Below are 13,080 nucleotides of genomic sequence, written 5' to 3' on the forward strand. Positions count from 1 at the left end.
TTTCAAAGCTTGCAGGGAGATTTATGCCGGTTAGAAGAATGGGCTGAACGTTGGCAGATGGAGTTTAATGCTGAGAAGTGTGAGGTTCTACATTTTGGCAGGAATAATCCAAATAGAACATACAGGGTAAATGGTAGGGCATTGAGGAATGCAGTGGAACAGAGAGATCTAGGAATAACAGTGCATAGTTCCCTGAAGGTGGAGTCTCATGTAGATAGGGTGGTGAAGAAGGCTTTTGGAACGCTGGCCTTTATAAATCAGAGCATTGAGTACAGAAGTTGGGATGTAATGTTAAAATTGTACAAGGCATTGGTAAGGCCAAATTTGGAATATTGTGTACAGTTCTGGTCACCGAATTATAGGAAAGATATCAATAAATTAGAGAGAGTGCAGAGACGATTTACTAGGATGTTACCAGGGTTTCAGCACTTAAGTTACAGAGAAAGGTTGAACAAGTTAGGTCTCTATTCATTGGAGCGTAGAAGGTTGAGGGGGGATTTGATCGAGGTATTTAAAATGTTGAGAGGGATAGATAGAGTTGACGTGAATAGGCTGTTTCCATTGAGAGTAGGGGAGATTCAAACGAGAGGACATGATTTGAGAGTTAGGGGGCAAAAGTTTAAGGGAAACACGAGGGGGTATTTCTTTACTCAGAGAGTGATAGCTGTGTGGAATGAGCTTCCTGTAGAAGTAGTAGAGGCCAGATCAGTTGTGTCATTTAAGGTAAAATTGGATAGGTATATGGATAGGAAAGGAGTGGAGGGTTATGGGCTGAGTGCGGGTAGGTGGGACTAGGTGAGATTAAGAGTTCGGCACGGACTAGGAGGGCCGGAATGGCCTGTTTCCGTGCTGTGATTGTTATATGGTTATATGGTTATAGACAGGATCTAATTAGGAGTAGCCAGCATGGATTTGTGCATGGAAGGTCATGTTTGACAAACCTTATTGAATTTTTTGAAGAAGTTACGAGGAATGTTGACGAGGGTAAGGCAGTGGATGTAGTCTCTATGGACTTCAGCAAGGCCTTTGACAAAGTTCCACATGGAAGGTTAGTTAAGAAGGTTCAGTCGTTAGGTATTAATGCTGGAGTAATAAAATGGATTCAACAGTGGCTAGATGGGAGATGCCAGAGAGTAGTGGTGGATAATTGTTTATCGGGATGGAGGCCAGTGACTAGCGGGGTGCCTCAGGGATCTGTTTTGGGCCCAATGTTGTTGTAATATATATAAATGATCTGGATGATGGGGTGGTGAATTGGATTAGTAAGTATGCCGATGATACTAAGGTAGGAGGTGTTGTGGATAATGAGGTGGGTTTTCAAAGCTTGCAGGGAGATTTATGCCGGTTAGAAGAATGGGCTGAACGTTGGCAGATGGAGTTTAATGCTGAGAAGTGTGAGGTTCTACATTTTGGCAGGAATAATCCAAATAGAACATACAGGGTAAATGGTAGGGCATTGAGGAATGCAGTGGAACAGAGAGAACTAGGAATAACAGTGCATGGTTCCCTGAAGGTGGAGTCTCATGTAGATAGGGTGGTGAAGAAGGCTTTTGGAACACTGGCCTTTATAAATCAGAGCATTGAGTACAGAAGTTGGGATGTAATGTTAAAATTGTACAAGGCATTGGTAAGGCCAAATTTGGAATATTGTGTACAGTTCTGGTCACCGAATTATAGGAAAGATATCAATAAATTAGAGAGAGTGCAGAGACGATTTACTAGGATGTTACCTGGGTTTCAGCACTTAAGTTACAGAGAAAGGTTGAACAAGTTAGGTCTCTATTCATTGGAGCGTAGAAGGTTGAGGGGGGATTTGATCGAGGTATTTAAAATTTTGAGAGGGATAGATAGAGTTGACGTGAATAGGCTGTTTCCATTGAGAGTAGGGGAGATTCAAACGAGAGGACATGATTTGAGAGTTAGGGGGCAAAAGTTTAAGGGAAACACGAGGGGATATTTCTTTACTCAGAGAGTGATAGCTGTGCGGAATGAGCTTCCTGTAGAAGTAGTAGAGGCCAGTTCAGTTGTGTCATTTAAGGTAAAATTGGATAGGTATATGGACAGGAAAGGAGTGGAGGGTTATGGGCTGAGTGCGGGTAGGTGGGACTAGGTGAGATTAAGAGTTCGGCACGGACTAGGAGGGCCGGAATGGCCTGTTTCCGTGCTGTGATTGTTATATGGTTATATATGGTTATATTTATGTCAATATATCATTGAAATTAGCAGAATAAAACTTAATCGATCTACTTCGTGAACAAATAAGAACCAAGAAACACGAATAATAAAAAAAAGGCAACAAAGGTGTGATTACAAGGCTGAGGTCTCTAGTAGATAACCCTGGGTTGAGCTAGAGGAAACATCTAGCTGTGCGGGATAACCCCTCCTACCTGTGAGTTGAGGGCCCCCATTGCAGTATTCATAAAAGTAAGTGAACAAATCTGTATCAATTACACAGAAAAGATTTCCCTGTGTATTCCTCCAATATATATTCATTCTCATTTTGGTGGGGAAAAAGTGAATGAATGAATAAAAAAGAATAATTGAGTATTAGAAAATCCACATTATAATAAGTATTTCTCGAGATAGGTATATCACCGTCTATTTTTGCTTCCGTTTAGCTTCTCAATGCTTTTAAAGTTAGCCAAGCCTTATGGCTCTTCTGGCGGAGGTGAGGGCTGTCTTCAGAAAACCCACAGTCTCTTCCTGATATACTTCTCTCGCCCTCCTCCCATCCCCTGCTTTCTCGATTCTCTTACTATTTCCCAAGCAGAGCAGGATAACTGTTCAGCCAAGCTTTCCCTCAGTTTGATCCCACTGACGGGCAACCCTCTGGCCTTCATGTTTCATCCCATCTTCATAAAACACTCGCAATTTAGCAGGGTACTGTGTTTGAAATCTAATCTTTCCTTGCTTTAATATTCGCTTTACTTCAGAGTATTCTTTACGTCTCCGCAGGACTGCCGGGGGGTAATCTTGATCGAAATATATTAATTTACCATCCAAAAACACTCCCTTCTTACCCCAGGCCCTTCGTAGAATCTCTGCCTTGGTATTGTATCGAAGGAATCTAATTACTATTGAGCGTGGCTTATCTTCTCAGTCTCTAGTAGGCCACGGGGCGAGTGCACGATGCTCTCAATTTCAAGCTCCATAGTCAAAAGAATCTCCAGCATGTCCCACAGCAACTTTTGTACAAACTCCATCATATCCACAGCTTTCTTAAGTGGGAGTGTGAGCAGCCAGAGGTTGTAGTCCATGTCGGTGTCAATGACATGGGTGACAAGGTCCTGCAAAGTGAGTTCATGGAGTTCGGTGCTAAATTAAAGGTCAGGACCTTCAGGGTTATAATCTCATGTGCTAGTGAGGTCAAAAATAGGAAGATCATACAAGTGCCTAAGGAAATGGCGCAGGAAGGAGGGCTTCAGATTTTTGGATCATTCAACTCTCTTCCAGGGAAGGTGGGACCTGATCTAGAAGGGGTCTAATATCTTAGTGGATAGGTTTGCTAGTGCTGCATGGGGAGGGTTTAAACTAGAGTTGCTAGAGGTGGGAACCAGTCCCAGAACAGATAGTGGAGAGCTTGTGGAGACAGATATAGTTAAGCCTACAGACAAAGTCAGAAAACAAAAGGTTGAGCATGATGGGACAGGTGTTCTGCACTGCTTGTATTTCAGTGCAAGGAGTACTGTATTGTAGGAAAGGCAGATGAGCTCAGAACATGGAACAACACCTGGAATTATGACATTGCAGCCATTAGTGAGACTTAGCTGCAGGGGTTGGGGGGCAGGACTGGCAGCTCAATCTTCCGGGGTTTCATTGTTTTAGACATGATAAAGTGGGGGGGGATTCAAGGAGGGGTGGCATTACTAGTAAGGGAAAATGTCATGGCAGTGCTCAGTCAGGATAGTCTGGAGAGCTCATCTACTGAGGATTTATGGGTAGAACTGAGGAATAAGAAAGGTACGACCATGTTAATGGGATTGTATTACAGACCACCCTACATCTATGGGATTTAGAAGAGCAAATTTGTAGAGAGATCATAGACTTTTTGCAAAAATACATAAGGTTGTGCTAGTAGGTGATTTTACCTTTCCATATACTGACTGGTACTTCCATTCTGTAAAAGGGCTGGATGGGAAAGTGTTCAGGAAAGTTTCCTTAAACAGTACATAGAAGTTCCAATTAGATAATAGATATCTTATTAGGGTATGAGACAGGACAGGTGACAGGGGTTTGTGTAGGGGAACATTGAATCTAGTGATCATGATGCCGTTAGTTTCAAGGTAATTATGAAAAAGGATAGGTCTGGCCCTCGGTTTAAGATTCTAAGTTGCAGTAAGGCCAAATTTTGTGGTATCAGAAAGGATCTGGCAAGTGTGGCTTGGGACAGGTTGTTTTCTGGCAAAGGTGCACTTGGTAAGTGGGAGGCCTTCGAAAGTGAAATTTTGAGAGTACAGAGCTTGTATGTATGTGCCTGTCAGAGTGAAAGGCAAGGATAAAAGCTTTAGGGAACCTTGTTCTTTTTTGAGGCTGTGGTTAAGAAGAAGAAGGAGGTGAATAGCAGGTATAGGCAGACAAGAACAAATGAGGTACTTAGTATATGAAATGCAAGCAAACCGCTATGAAGAAAATCAGGAGGGCTAAAAGAAGACGTGAGGTTGCTCTAGCGGACAAGGTAAAGGAGAATCCTAAGAGCATCTACTGATATATTAAGAGCAAACTGATAGCAAGGGACATAATTGGTCCTCTGGAAGATCAGAGTAGTAATCCATGTGTGGAGCCTAAAGAGATGGAGGAGATCCTATATTCTTTGCATCAGTATTTACTCAGGAGAAGGAAATAGAGTCTACAGAAGTGAGGCAAAGTGGCATCAACCTCATTGACCCTGTACCCTGTATAGATTACAGAGGAGGAAATGTTTGCTGTCCTGAGGCAAATTAGTGTGGATAAATCCCCAGGGCCTGACAAGCTGTTCTCTCAGACCCTACGGGAGGCAGTGCAGAAATCACTGAGACCCTAGCTGAGATATTTAAATCATCCTTAGGAACAGGTGAAGTGCCAGAGGATTGGAGGATAGCCAATGTTGTTCCACTGCTCAAGAAAGGCTCTAAAAATGTATCAGGAAACTATAGGCTGATTATGTAAGTCAGCATGTCTTCATGTGTGGTAGGTCAGGTCTAACCAATCTTGTATAGTTTTTCAAGGAAGTTACCAGGGAAGTGGATGAAGGCAAGGCAGTGGATATTGTATACATGGACTTCAGTAAGGCATTTGACAAAATCCTGAATGGGAGGCTGGTCAAGGAGGTTCAACCACTTGGCATTCATGATGAGGTAATCAATTGGATTGGACATTGGCTTTGCAGGAGAAGTCAGAAAGTCATAGTAGATGGTTGCCTCTCTGACTGGAGACCTGTGACTCGTGGTGCCGGGTCTGTTGTTGTTTGCTAGGGATGATAATGTGGTAAACTGAATCAGCAAATTTGTAGATGACACCAAGACTGGGAGTGTAGTGGACAGCAAGGAAGACTATCAAAGCTCCCTGTGGGATTGGTCCAGCTGGAAAAATGGACTGAAAAATGGCAATTAGAATTTAATGCAGACCAGTGAGAGGTGTTGCCCTTTGGGAGGACCAACTAGGGTAGGTCTTTCACAGTGAACGGTAGGGCACTGAAGAGTGTGGTAAAACAAAGAGATCTGGGAATACAGATCCATAATTCTTTGAAAGTGGTGTCACAGGTAGATAGGGTTGTAAAGAAAGCTTTTGGCAATTGGCCTTCATAAATCAAAGTGCTGAGTACAGGAGTTGGGATTTTATGTTGTGGTTATTGCCAGGATTTGAGGACCTGAGTTATTGGGAAAAATTGATTAGGTTAGGACTTTATTTCACAGAATGTAGAAAATTGAGGGGAGATTTGATAGAGGTATACAAAATCATGAGGAGTATAGATAGGGTAAATGCGAGCAAGCTTTTTCCACTGAGGTTGGGTGAGACTACAATTAGAGGTCATGGGTTAAGGGTGACAGGTGAAATGTTTTAGGGGAACTTCTCCCAGCGGATAGTGAGAGTGTGGAACAAGCTGCCAGTGTAAATAGTAGATGCAGTGCTGATTTCAATTTTTAAGAGAAATTTGGATATGGATGGGATAGATATGGAGGGCTATGGTCCCAGTACAGATCAATGGGACTAGGCAAATTAATGGTACAGCACAGACTAGATGGACCAAAGGGCATATGACTCTATAGCACACTTTCAGAAATTGGGAGGAAGCCAGACCACTCACAGGAAACATGCAGCCACAGGAAGATGGCACTTCACATAGATGGCACTGGAAATCAAAATTGACCTGGGTGATTAGAGTTGGGAGACACAGCTCTTTCATCTACACTAATATGCCACCTTTTCTTCATGATTCGTGTCAATTTATATTGGAACAACAGACAGAAACTATTACTTAGGAACCTCTCTAGCACTTGAAGTATACTAATTCTGTATGTCTGAAAAGGCTAGTAGATGGTAAAGTACTAGCTTTTCTAAGTATAATTCCCATGAATACGGAAATCTCAAGCTCTCAGCCAAAGCTTACCAATGCACTGACGTCAGACAATTCACAATGAAGTGTGAATTGTTGCAACTCTTAGCAGTTAAGTTTATTTTGTTTTACTTTGTGGATTTGTTTTAATTGTATCTGAATGTCAGGGACATAAAAATCACTTAGCCCTTGACTAGTTGGCTAAACCAGCATTCAGGGTTTTCAGGGTTTTATCCCAGCTCTTTCACTGAAGGGTGAATCATTGCTGGGCATGGTGAAGGCATTATAACATGGAAGATCCTACACCTGTGCATTCCCTTGCCATTTTGGACTGGGGTGATTTTGGAAAGAAAGTGGACAACAGTTATGAAACGCATATAAAACAGTACCTACACCAAGTTCTAACCCAGTGGAATTTATAGAAGCATAGACAGCCAGCAGCTCAGAAGAATACAATTCAGTCATCTGAGTCCATAACAGGACTCTGCAGTGACAATATTCTCCCATCCTTTCCCTGTAGCTCTTTTCTCAAGAACTTATTAAATTCACTTATGAAAACCACTGTTGATTTTGCCTGCACCACTCTGTTGGGCATTGTTTTTCTAAGTGCTCACCGTAAATTGCATTTAATAAAAAAGCTGCAGGTCTTTCCTGTTTACATCAATGATCTTTGATCTCAGTTCTCAACCTTTTCGCCAATGGGATTAGTTCCTTTCCATCTGTCCTAACCGGCCTCTCATTTTAAAAGCCTTTGTGACATGCCCTCGAAATTTAAAAAAAAAAGTCATTAGCTTCTACAAGTGATGCACACCCCACATTCCAGGAGCTGATATTTTAAAAGCACCCTGTAAAGCTATTGCATACATCCAAGAAGTGGTAACCAGAACTGGATGCAAGACTTCTGGTTTAAGTGCTATTTAATGGAATTGCATACAGATTTCTTTATTCTACACTTGTGAAAACCAGCATTCTCTTATTTTTTTCCTTTAAATTGCTTTCTCGGTCTATCTGTTCATTTCAAAGATTCATACACCCTGTACAATTTTTCCTGCACTCTCCATAGAATAATATCTTTTTTATTACTTGGTCTCTCTTTATTCGTCTTCCTCAATTTTATCAGTTTGCAGTTTTAAACGTTAAATTTAGTCTTTCAGTCTTCTGAGAATTCTATAGTCCATCACATTTTGCAAGTTATTATGTTGAACTCTCATCTCTTGCCTGCATAACGTAGCTCAGACATCGCTCATGAAGCTCATCGTCAAGGTAGCTCGCTTTAATGGACTTCAGTCCACCAACCCTAATATTAATTCCTTCACCCCAGCATGAAGTGGCTACATTATGTACCATCTACAATACAGACGGCAGTAATATACTTCCCTGCAGTATCTCGCAGATCTTTTCGTCCAAGGATAAATTTGGCAGAGACAAAGGAATTTTTTTTCAACTGTAATTTTTCCTCCATCTTTCTAACTTGCCGTGCAGTTTCCTCACAGATGCTGAAAGTGCATCCACTGTGACTATACGTTCACCACAAAGAATGCGGTGGCTTATGATAGCAGATCATCATTGTTGTCTTAAGGTTTGTTGCATATAGTTAATGCATACTGACCTAGCTATAAATGTTTTCTCTCATGAGTGATTTAAAAATAAACTTGAGATTTTAAAGTTAAATCTGATTCAAACCGTGTAACTGTTCCCTTAATATTAAGATTGAAACAAAATAATATTTAACAGTTGAATTTAATCTGTAATATCTTTGAAATTTCCAGGTCCATATTCTTTTCCCTTGTTTGCTTTAAGTAGTTCAGATGTGTCGTTAACTCGTTACATTGCCCATAAAATTTCAAACTGTACCATGAGATGGCAATTTTCACCTCTGCACATTATTGCAAAGATTAATTGTATTCAAATGCTGGTTAATTGTAGACGACTGTGATTGAGTATTAATCCAGTCACTCTGCTGCAGTTCAAACTTTGCACTTTGCATTGTTTAGAAAAGACAAATTGCCAAAGAGAAAATGAGCGAGTTTGGTGAAATTCTTAACAATGTGGGAGAATTTGGAGCATTTCAAAAACGTTTACTGGTATTGATATGTATCCCATACTTATTTACGGGATTCCACTTACTTGCACAGGTTTTTACTGGAGCGACTGTTCAACATCACTGTCAGGCCGACTGGATACTAAATGTCACGGATGGGTTGAGCAAAGAAGAACAATTGCTCCTGACTATCCCGAAGGAACAGGACGGATCTTACCAAAAGTGTAAAATGTATACACCTCACCCAGATAAAGACATCAACTGGATTTTGTTACATGGCAACAAATCTACAATAGCATGTGAAGAAGGATGGGCGTATGACTTGTCGCAACATCGATCGACCATAGTTACGGAGGTTTGTATTTTTAATTATAATATACAACATTTTGTCTGCGAAAATATTTGTACATTTATTCTGTATCACTGGAAGTGCTGCACCCTTTTTCCTTTCACAGTATTTTTGAAGTGAGTTAAATGCTTTAAAATGCAATTATGATATTTTGAAGGAGAAGAATACTAAAAATCTGGCAGTGAGTTGTAAGGGCATTGGACTAGATCATGTGAAGGATAAGCCATGATGGCAAAAGTATCTGCTACATTGATATACCTATTAGAATACACAATATTTCAATGCAAAACATCTACCTGAAAATGGAAAAAAAATACTGACAACAGTTCCTGTCAATAGTTTCCACTCTTATAACAAAATATGGAGATGCCTTAACTTCCAGTAAGATGCCGGCAAGCTTGGACGCAGTCGTCTCTATGGGGCCAATCAAAGATGTTAGTGTCTTTTTTAAATGTTTTGTAATGATCTTAAGAGACATTAAGAACTTCAAGTACCGCAGGTCGACCTCATCAACGAGTTGCTCATTAGCGGAGGGGCTAGACTTGACCTGGACTGTTTGCAGAAAGGCATCAGAGTTGGTGCACGGAGGCAGTCTAACAGCGACTGATTGTCCTGAATGTTTTTCTTGTGATTGCAAGGCTCTATTAGACGTTGGTAATGTTGGTTGTAGCACGGACATGCTGCAGCATCGCCTATTGCAGCCGCCCAGGGGAGATGACACTGAAGGCAGTGTGGCACGGTGTCCATGCTGAATTGGGGGCTGGTCCCACCCGTGGTGCTGCTCTCCAGTGTTAGCTCAGTGGAAGACAATCTATATTGCATTCATCTACACACTTGTTCTTGCCGACAACATTTGAGAGATTTGGGATATATTACATTTTTTTCATGTGACTGTATCTATACTGCTATCTTGCAGTATATGTGCTGCATGTGCCTTGTGCTGTGTATGACTGTTGGTACAGTGTTTTGGCTGCACTCATGGGTGTTCATGTATGTTTGAATGGCAATTAAACTTGAGATAGATAAATCGTATTTTTGATCTATACAGCTTCAAAAGAAGCATCCAGCAGGTACCTAGGGATGGTGTGATAGAAATGAGAATTGGTTAAAGGGGTGCAGATAGCAGTACTACTAGAAAAGCAGAGGAAATTTTAAACTAAATAGTGAGGCTGAGGGATTAAGTTGTCAAGATGTAGTAAATCAAAGAAAGACTAGGCTATTTTGTAGAGTACTACTAAACGGAACATGAAAACTTGTGACAGGAAGCAAGAGAGAACATCCATTGAAGAGTAAGTAAGTAAGGCTAGCAGTTGCAAAATAATGAAAAAATGAAATTAAAGGCTAAACATTTTCAATAAAGCATTGAACCGTGAGAGCAGACAGAAGTAACACCCACAAAATGATGGAGGAACTCAGCAGGCCAGGTAGCATCCATGGAAAAGAGTATAGCAGACCTGATAAGGTTCTGCCAGTATTTTGTGTGTGTTATTTTGATTTCCAGCATACGCAGATTTTCTCTTGTTTGCAAATAGAAGGAAGTCTGATCTGAATCCCATTACAGAGATATGCTGAAGGATGACATAAATTTGAAACCTAAATATTGAGTAGTACATAACATTTGGAGTCTTAGAATGCTGCCACACAGAAACAGGATATTCAGCCTATCTAGGACATGCCAAGCCATCAATCTGCCCAGACCTGCACCCAAATTACAGACTTCCATATAATTTCCATGCATGTACCAATCCAAATTTCTCTTAAATGTTGAGAATCTCCTGTAGACGACGCGGCACACGGCAGCAGCGGCCTTTCGGATCTGGTGCTACTTTAATTTAGTTTTAATGCACAATTAGGGTTCAGGGCAATGGATAACAGAGTGACTATCTACCATTGCCAGATAACTGCTACAATACAGAGATCGCCCAAAAACAAACCATCATGAAAATCTGCTGGTTAGATTGTGCGACCTCGGCTTGCTGAGGGAATCGGGCCTGCAGTCCTCGGAGTCGCCTGATGCCGGTGGCCGGAGGTGGGGACGTCGTAAGCGGTGTGCGAGGAAGCGGAAGTGAGGCAAACGGGCAGGAGTCTGTGCCAGGAAAAAAGCAAGCCCTAGCCGGCCGGCTCTCCCATCCATTCTGCACTCCAATGGACAGTAGATTGGACTACATCTGTTGCAACGAAATACTCAGCGGGAGTACAGAAACGGACGGAATCCCAGATGCCACCATTCAGCTGTTTGTTTATGTAACAGATTTTCCCCCAAGCCATCGGACTACCAACCAACTGCCCTCTGCTGTGCCTATTGTCTTGTTTATTACTTATTGTAATGCCTGCACTGTTCTGTGTACTTTATGCAGTCCTGGGTAGGTCTGTAGACTAGTGTAGTTTTTGTGTTGGTTTACATAGTTCAGTGTAGTTTTTGTATTGTTCATGTAACACCATGGTCCTGAAAAATGTTGTCTCATTTTTACTGTGTACCGTACCAGTAGTTATGGTCGATATGACAATAAAAAGTGACTTGACTTGAAAATGGACCTGCGTTCACCACTTCCACTGGCAGCTCATTCCACACTCTCACCACACATTGAGTGAAGAAGTTTCCCCTCATGTTACCCTTAAACATTTCAACTTTCACCCTTAACCCATGACCTCTAGTTCAAGTCTCATCCAACCTCATTTGAAAAAGCCTGCTTACATTTGCCCCTCATAATTTTATATATCTCTGTCAGATCTCCCCTCATTTGCCTATGCTGTAGGGAATAAAGTTCTAACCTATTCAACCTTTCCCTATAACTGAGGTCCTCAAGTTTTGGCAACATCCTTGTAAATTTTCTCTGCACTCTTTCAATCTTATTGATTTCTTTCCTGAGGTTCCCATCTGCCTACTCAAGTTTAAATACCTACCACCCGCCCCACCCCTGTGCAGCTCAAGCAAACCTTCCCACAGGATGTTAGTCTGCTCCAATTCAGCTGGAAAGGAGGCCAATGGAACCCTCCCTGCTGCAACATCTCCTCTACCGTGTGTTAAACTGTAGGAAGTTCCTATTTCCGGCCTTACTGCCACCTGGCATGGGTATCAACCCTGAGAGCACAACCTGTCCTTTAATGTAGTTCTTTACTTTCTGAACTCACTTTGTAGAACCTCATCAGCCTTTCTACCCATATCATTGCTACCAATTTGGACTACGATCTCCGTTTTATCACCCTCCCACTAAAGGATACTGTCAACTCAAATGAAATGTCCCTGACCCTGTCACCCGGGAGGCAACATGGTACCATCCGGGAAACACATTCTTGTCCACAGAACCTTCTGACTGTTCCCCTAACCACTGAATGCCCTGTCACTAGAGCTTGTCACTTCTTTCCAGTTCCTTTCTCAGCTACAGAGCTGGACTCAATGCCAGAGACCTGACCGTGGTGGCTTTCTTCTGCCAGGTCATCCCCTCCCAACAGTATCCAAAACAATTCATCTGTTAGTGATGGGAATGGCCACAGGGGTACTCTGCACTGTTTGCCCATTCCCTCTCCCCCTCCTGATGGTCACTCAGTTACCTGTGTCCAATTCCTTAACACATTCTATAAGAACCTGCAGCTGGATGCACTTCTTGCAGGTGTAGTCGTCAGAGACTTTGGAGGTCTCCCTGCCTTTCCAGATCCCACAAGAGGAGCCTTCTCCTACCCTGTCTGGCATCCTACTGCGCTAACTGTGAAATAAGAAGCAAGTAAAGGAAGGAAGACTGCTGCTGCTCGCTTCTTTTGAAATCTCTCTCCCGCTAAGCACAATCCAACGTCTTCTAGGAAACTGTGGCATGCAGAGTTTAGGAAGGACAAGAAGGTTGGGAAAGGTTAAGGAGTGGATCTGCTAATTAATGATTGTCTTAGGGCAAAAGAGGTGAGTGGCTCAAGCTCAGGACGTGAAAATACAAAAGTGGCTTAGAGAGGCATAAGTAATAATGGAGTGGTTTACGGCCCCCTGTTAAATAGACCAGAGCACAAAGAAAGAAGTATTGGCAACTTATCATAGAAGTATAGCTATAACTATAGGGGATCTAATTTACATATAGACTGGAAAATTAGATTGTATAAAGTAGCCCATATAGGGAATTCCCAGTGTTTGAGATTTATAATAACATACAACATATTCTAGAGCCGACCAAA

General features: G+C 41.8%; 1 protein-coding gene across 4 annotated transcripts in view; it reads left to right on the forward strand.

Annotated features, from left to right (window-relative positions):
- The first annotated feature begins 8,035 nt into the window (after window positions 1-8,035).
- Window positions 8,036-13,080, forward strand: part of slc22a13b (solute carrier family 22 member 13b) — a 38,816-nt gene continuing 33,771 nt past the window's right edge. Inside the window, exons 1-2 of one of the 4 annotated variants that reach the window (XM_073048770.1) lie at window positions 8,036-8,111; window positions 8,668-8,928. In XM_073048770.1, the coding sequence (XP_072904871.1) occupies window positions 8,070-8,111; window positions 8,668-8,928 (303 nt within the window). In that variant the 5' untranslated portion in view covers window positions 8,036-8,069. Of the gene's footprint in view, window positions 8,112-8,469; window positions 8,929-13,080 lie in introns of those variants that run through there. The other 3 variants (XM_073048781.1, XM_073048789.1, XM_073048762.1) reach the window with 3 other exon arrangements.

This window comes from Hemitrygon akajei, chromosome 1 (genome assembly GCF_048418815.1).
Source record: "Hemitrygon akajei chromosome 1, sHemAka1.3, whole genome shotgun sequence".
NCBI lineage: Eukaryota > Metazoa > Chordata > Chondrichthyes > Myliobatiformes > Dasyatidae > Hemitrygon > Hemitrygon akajei.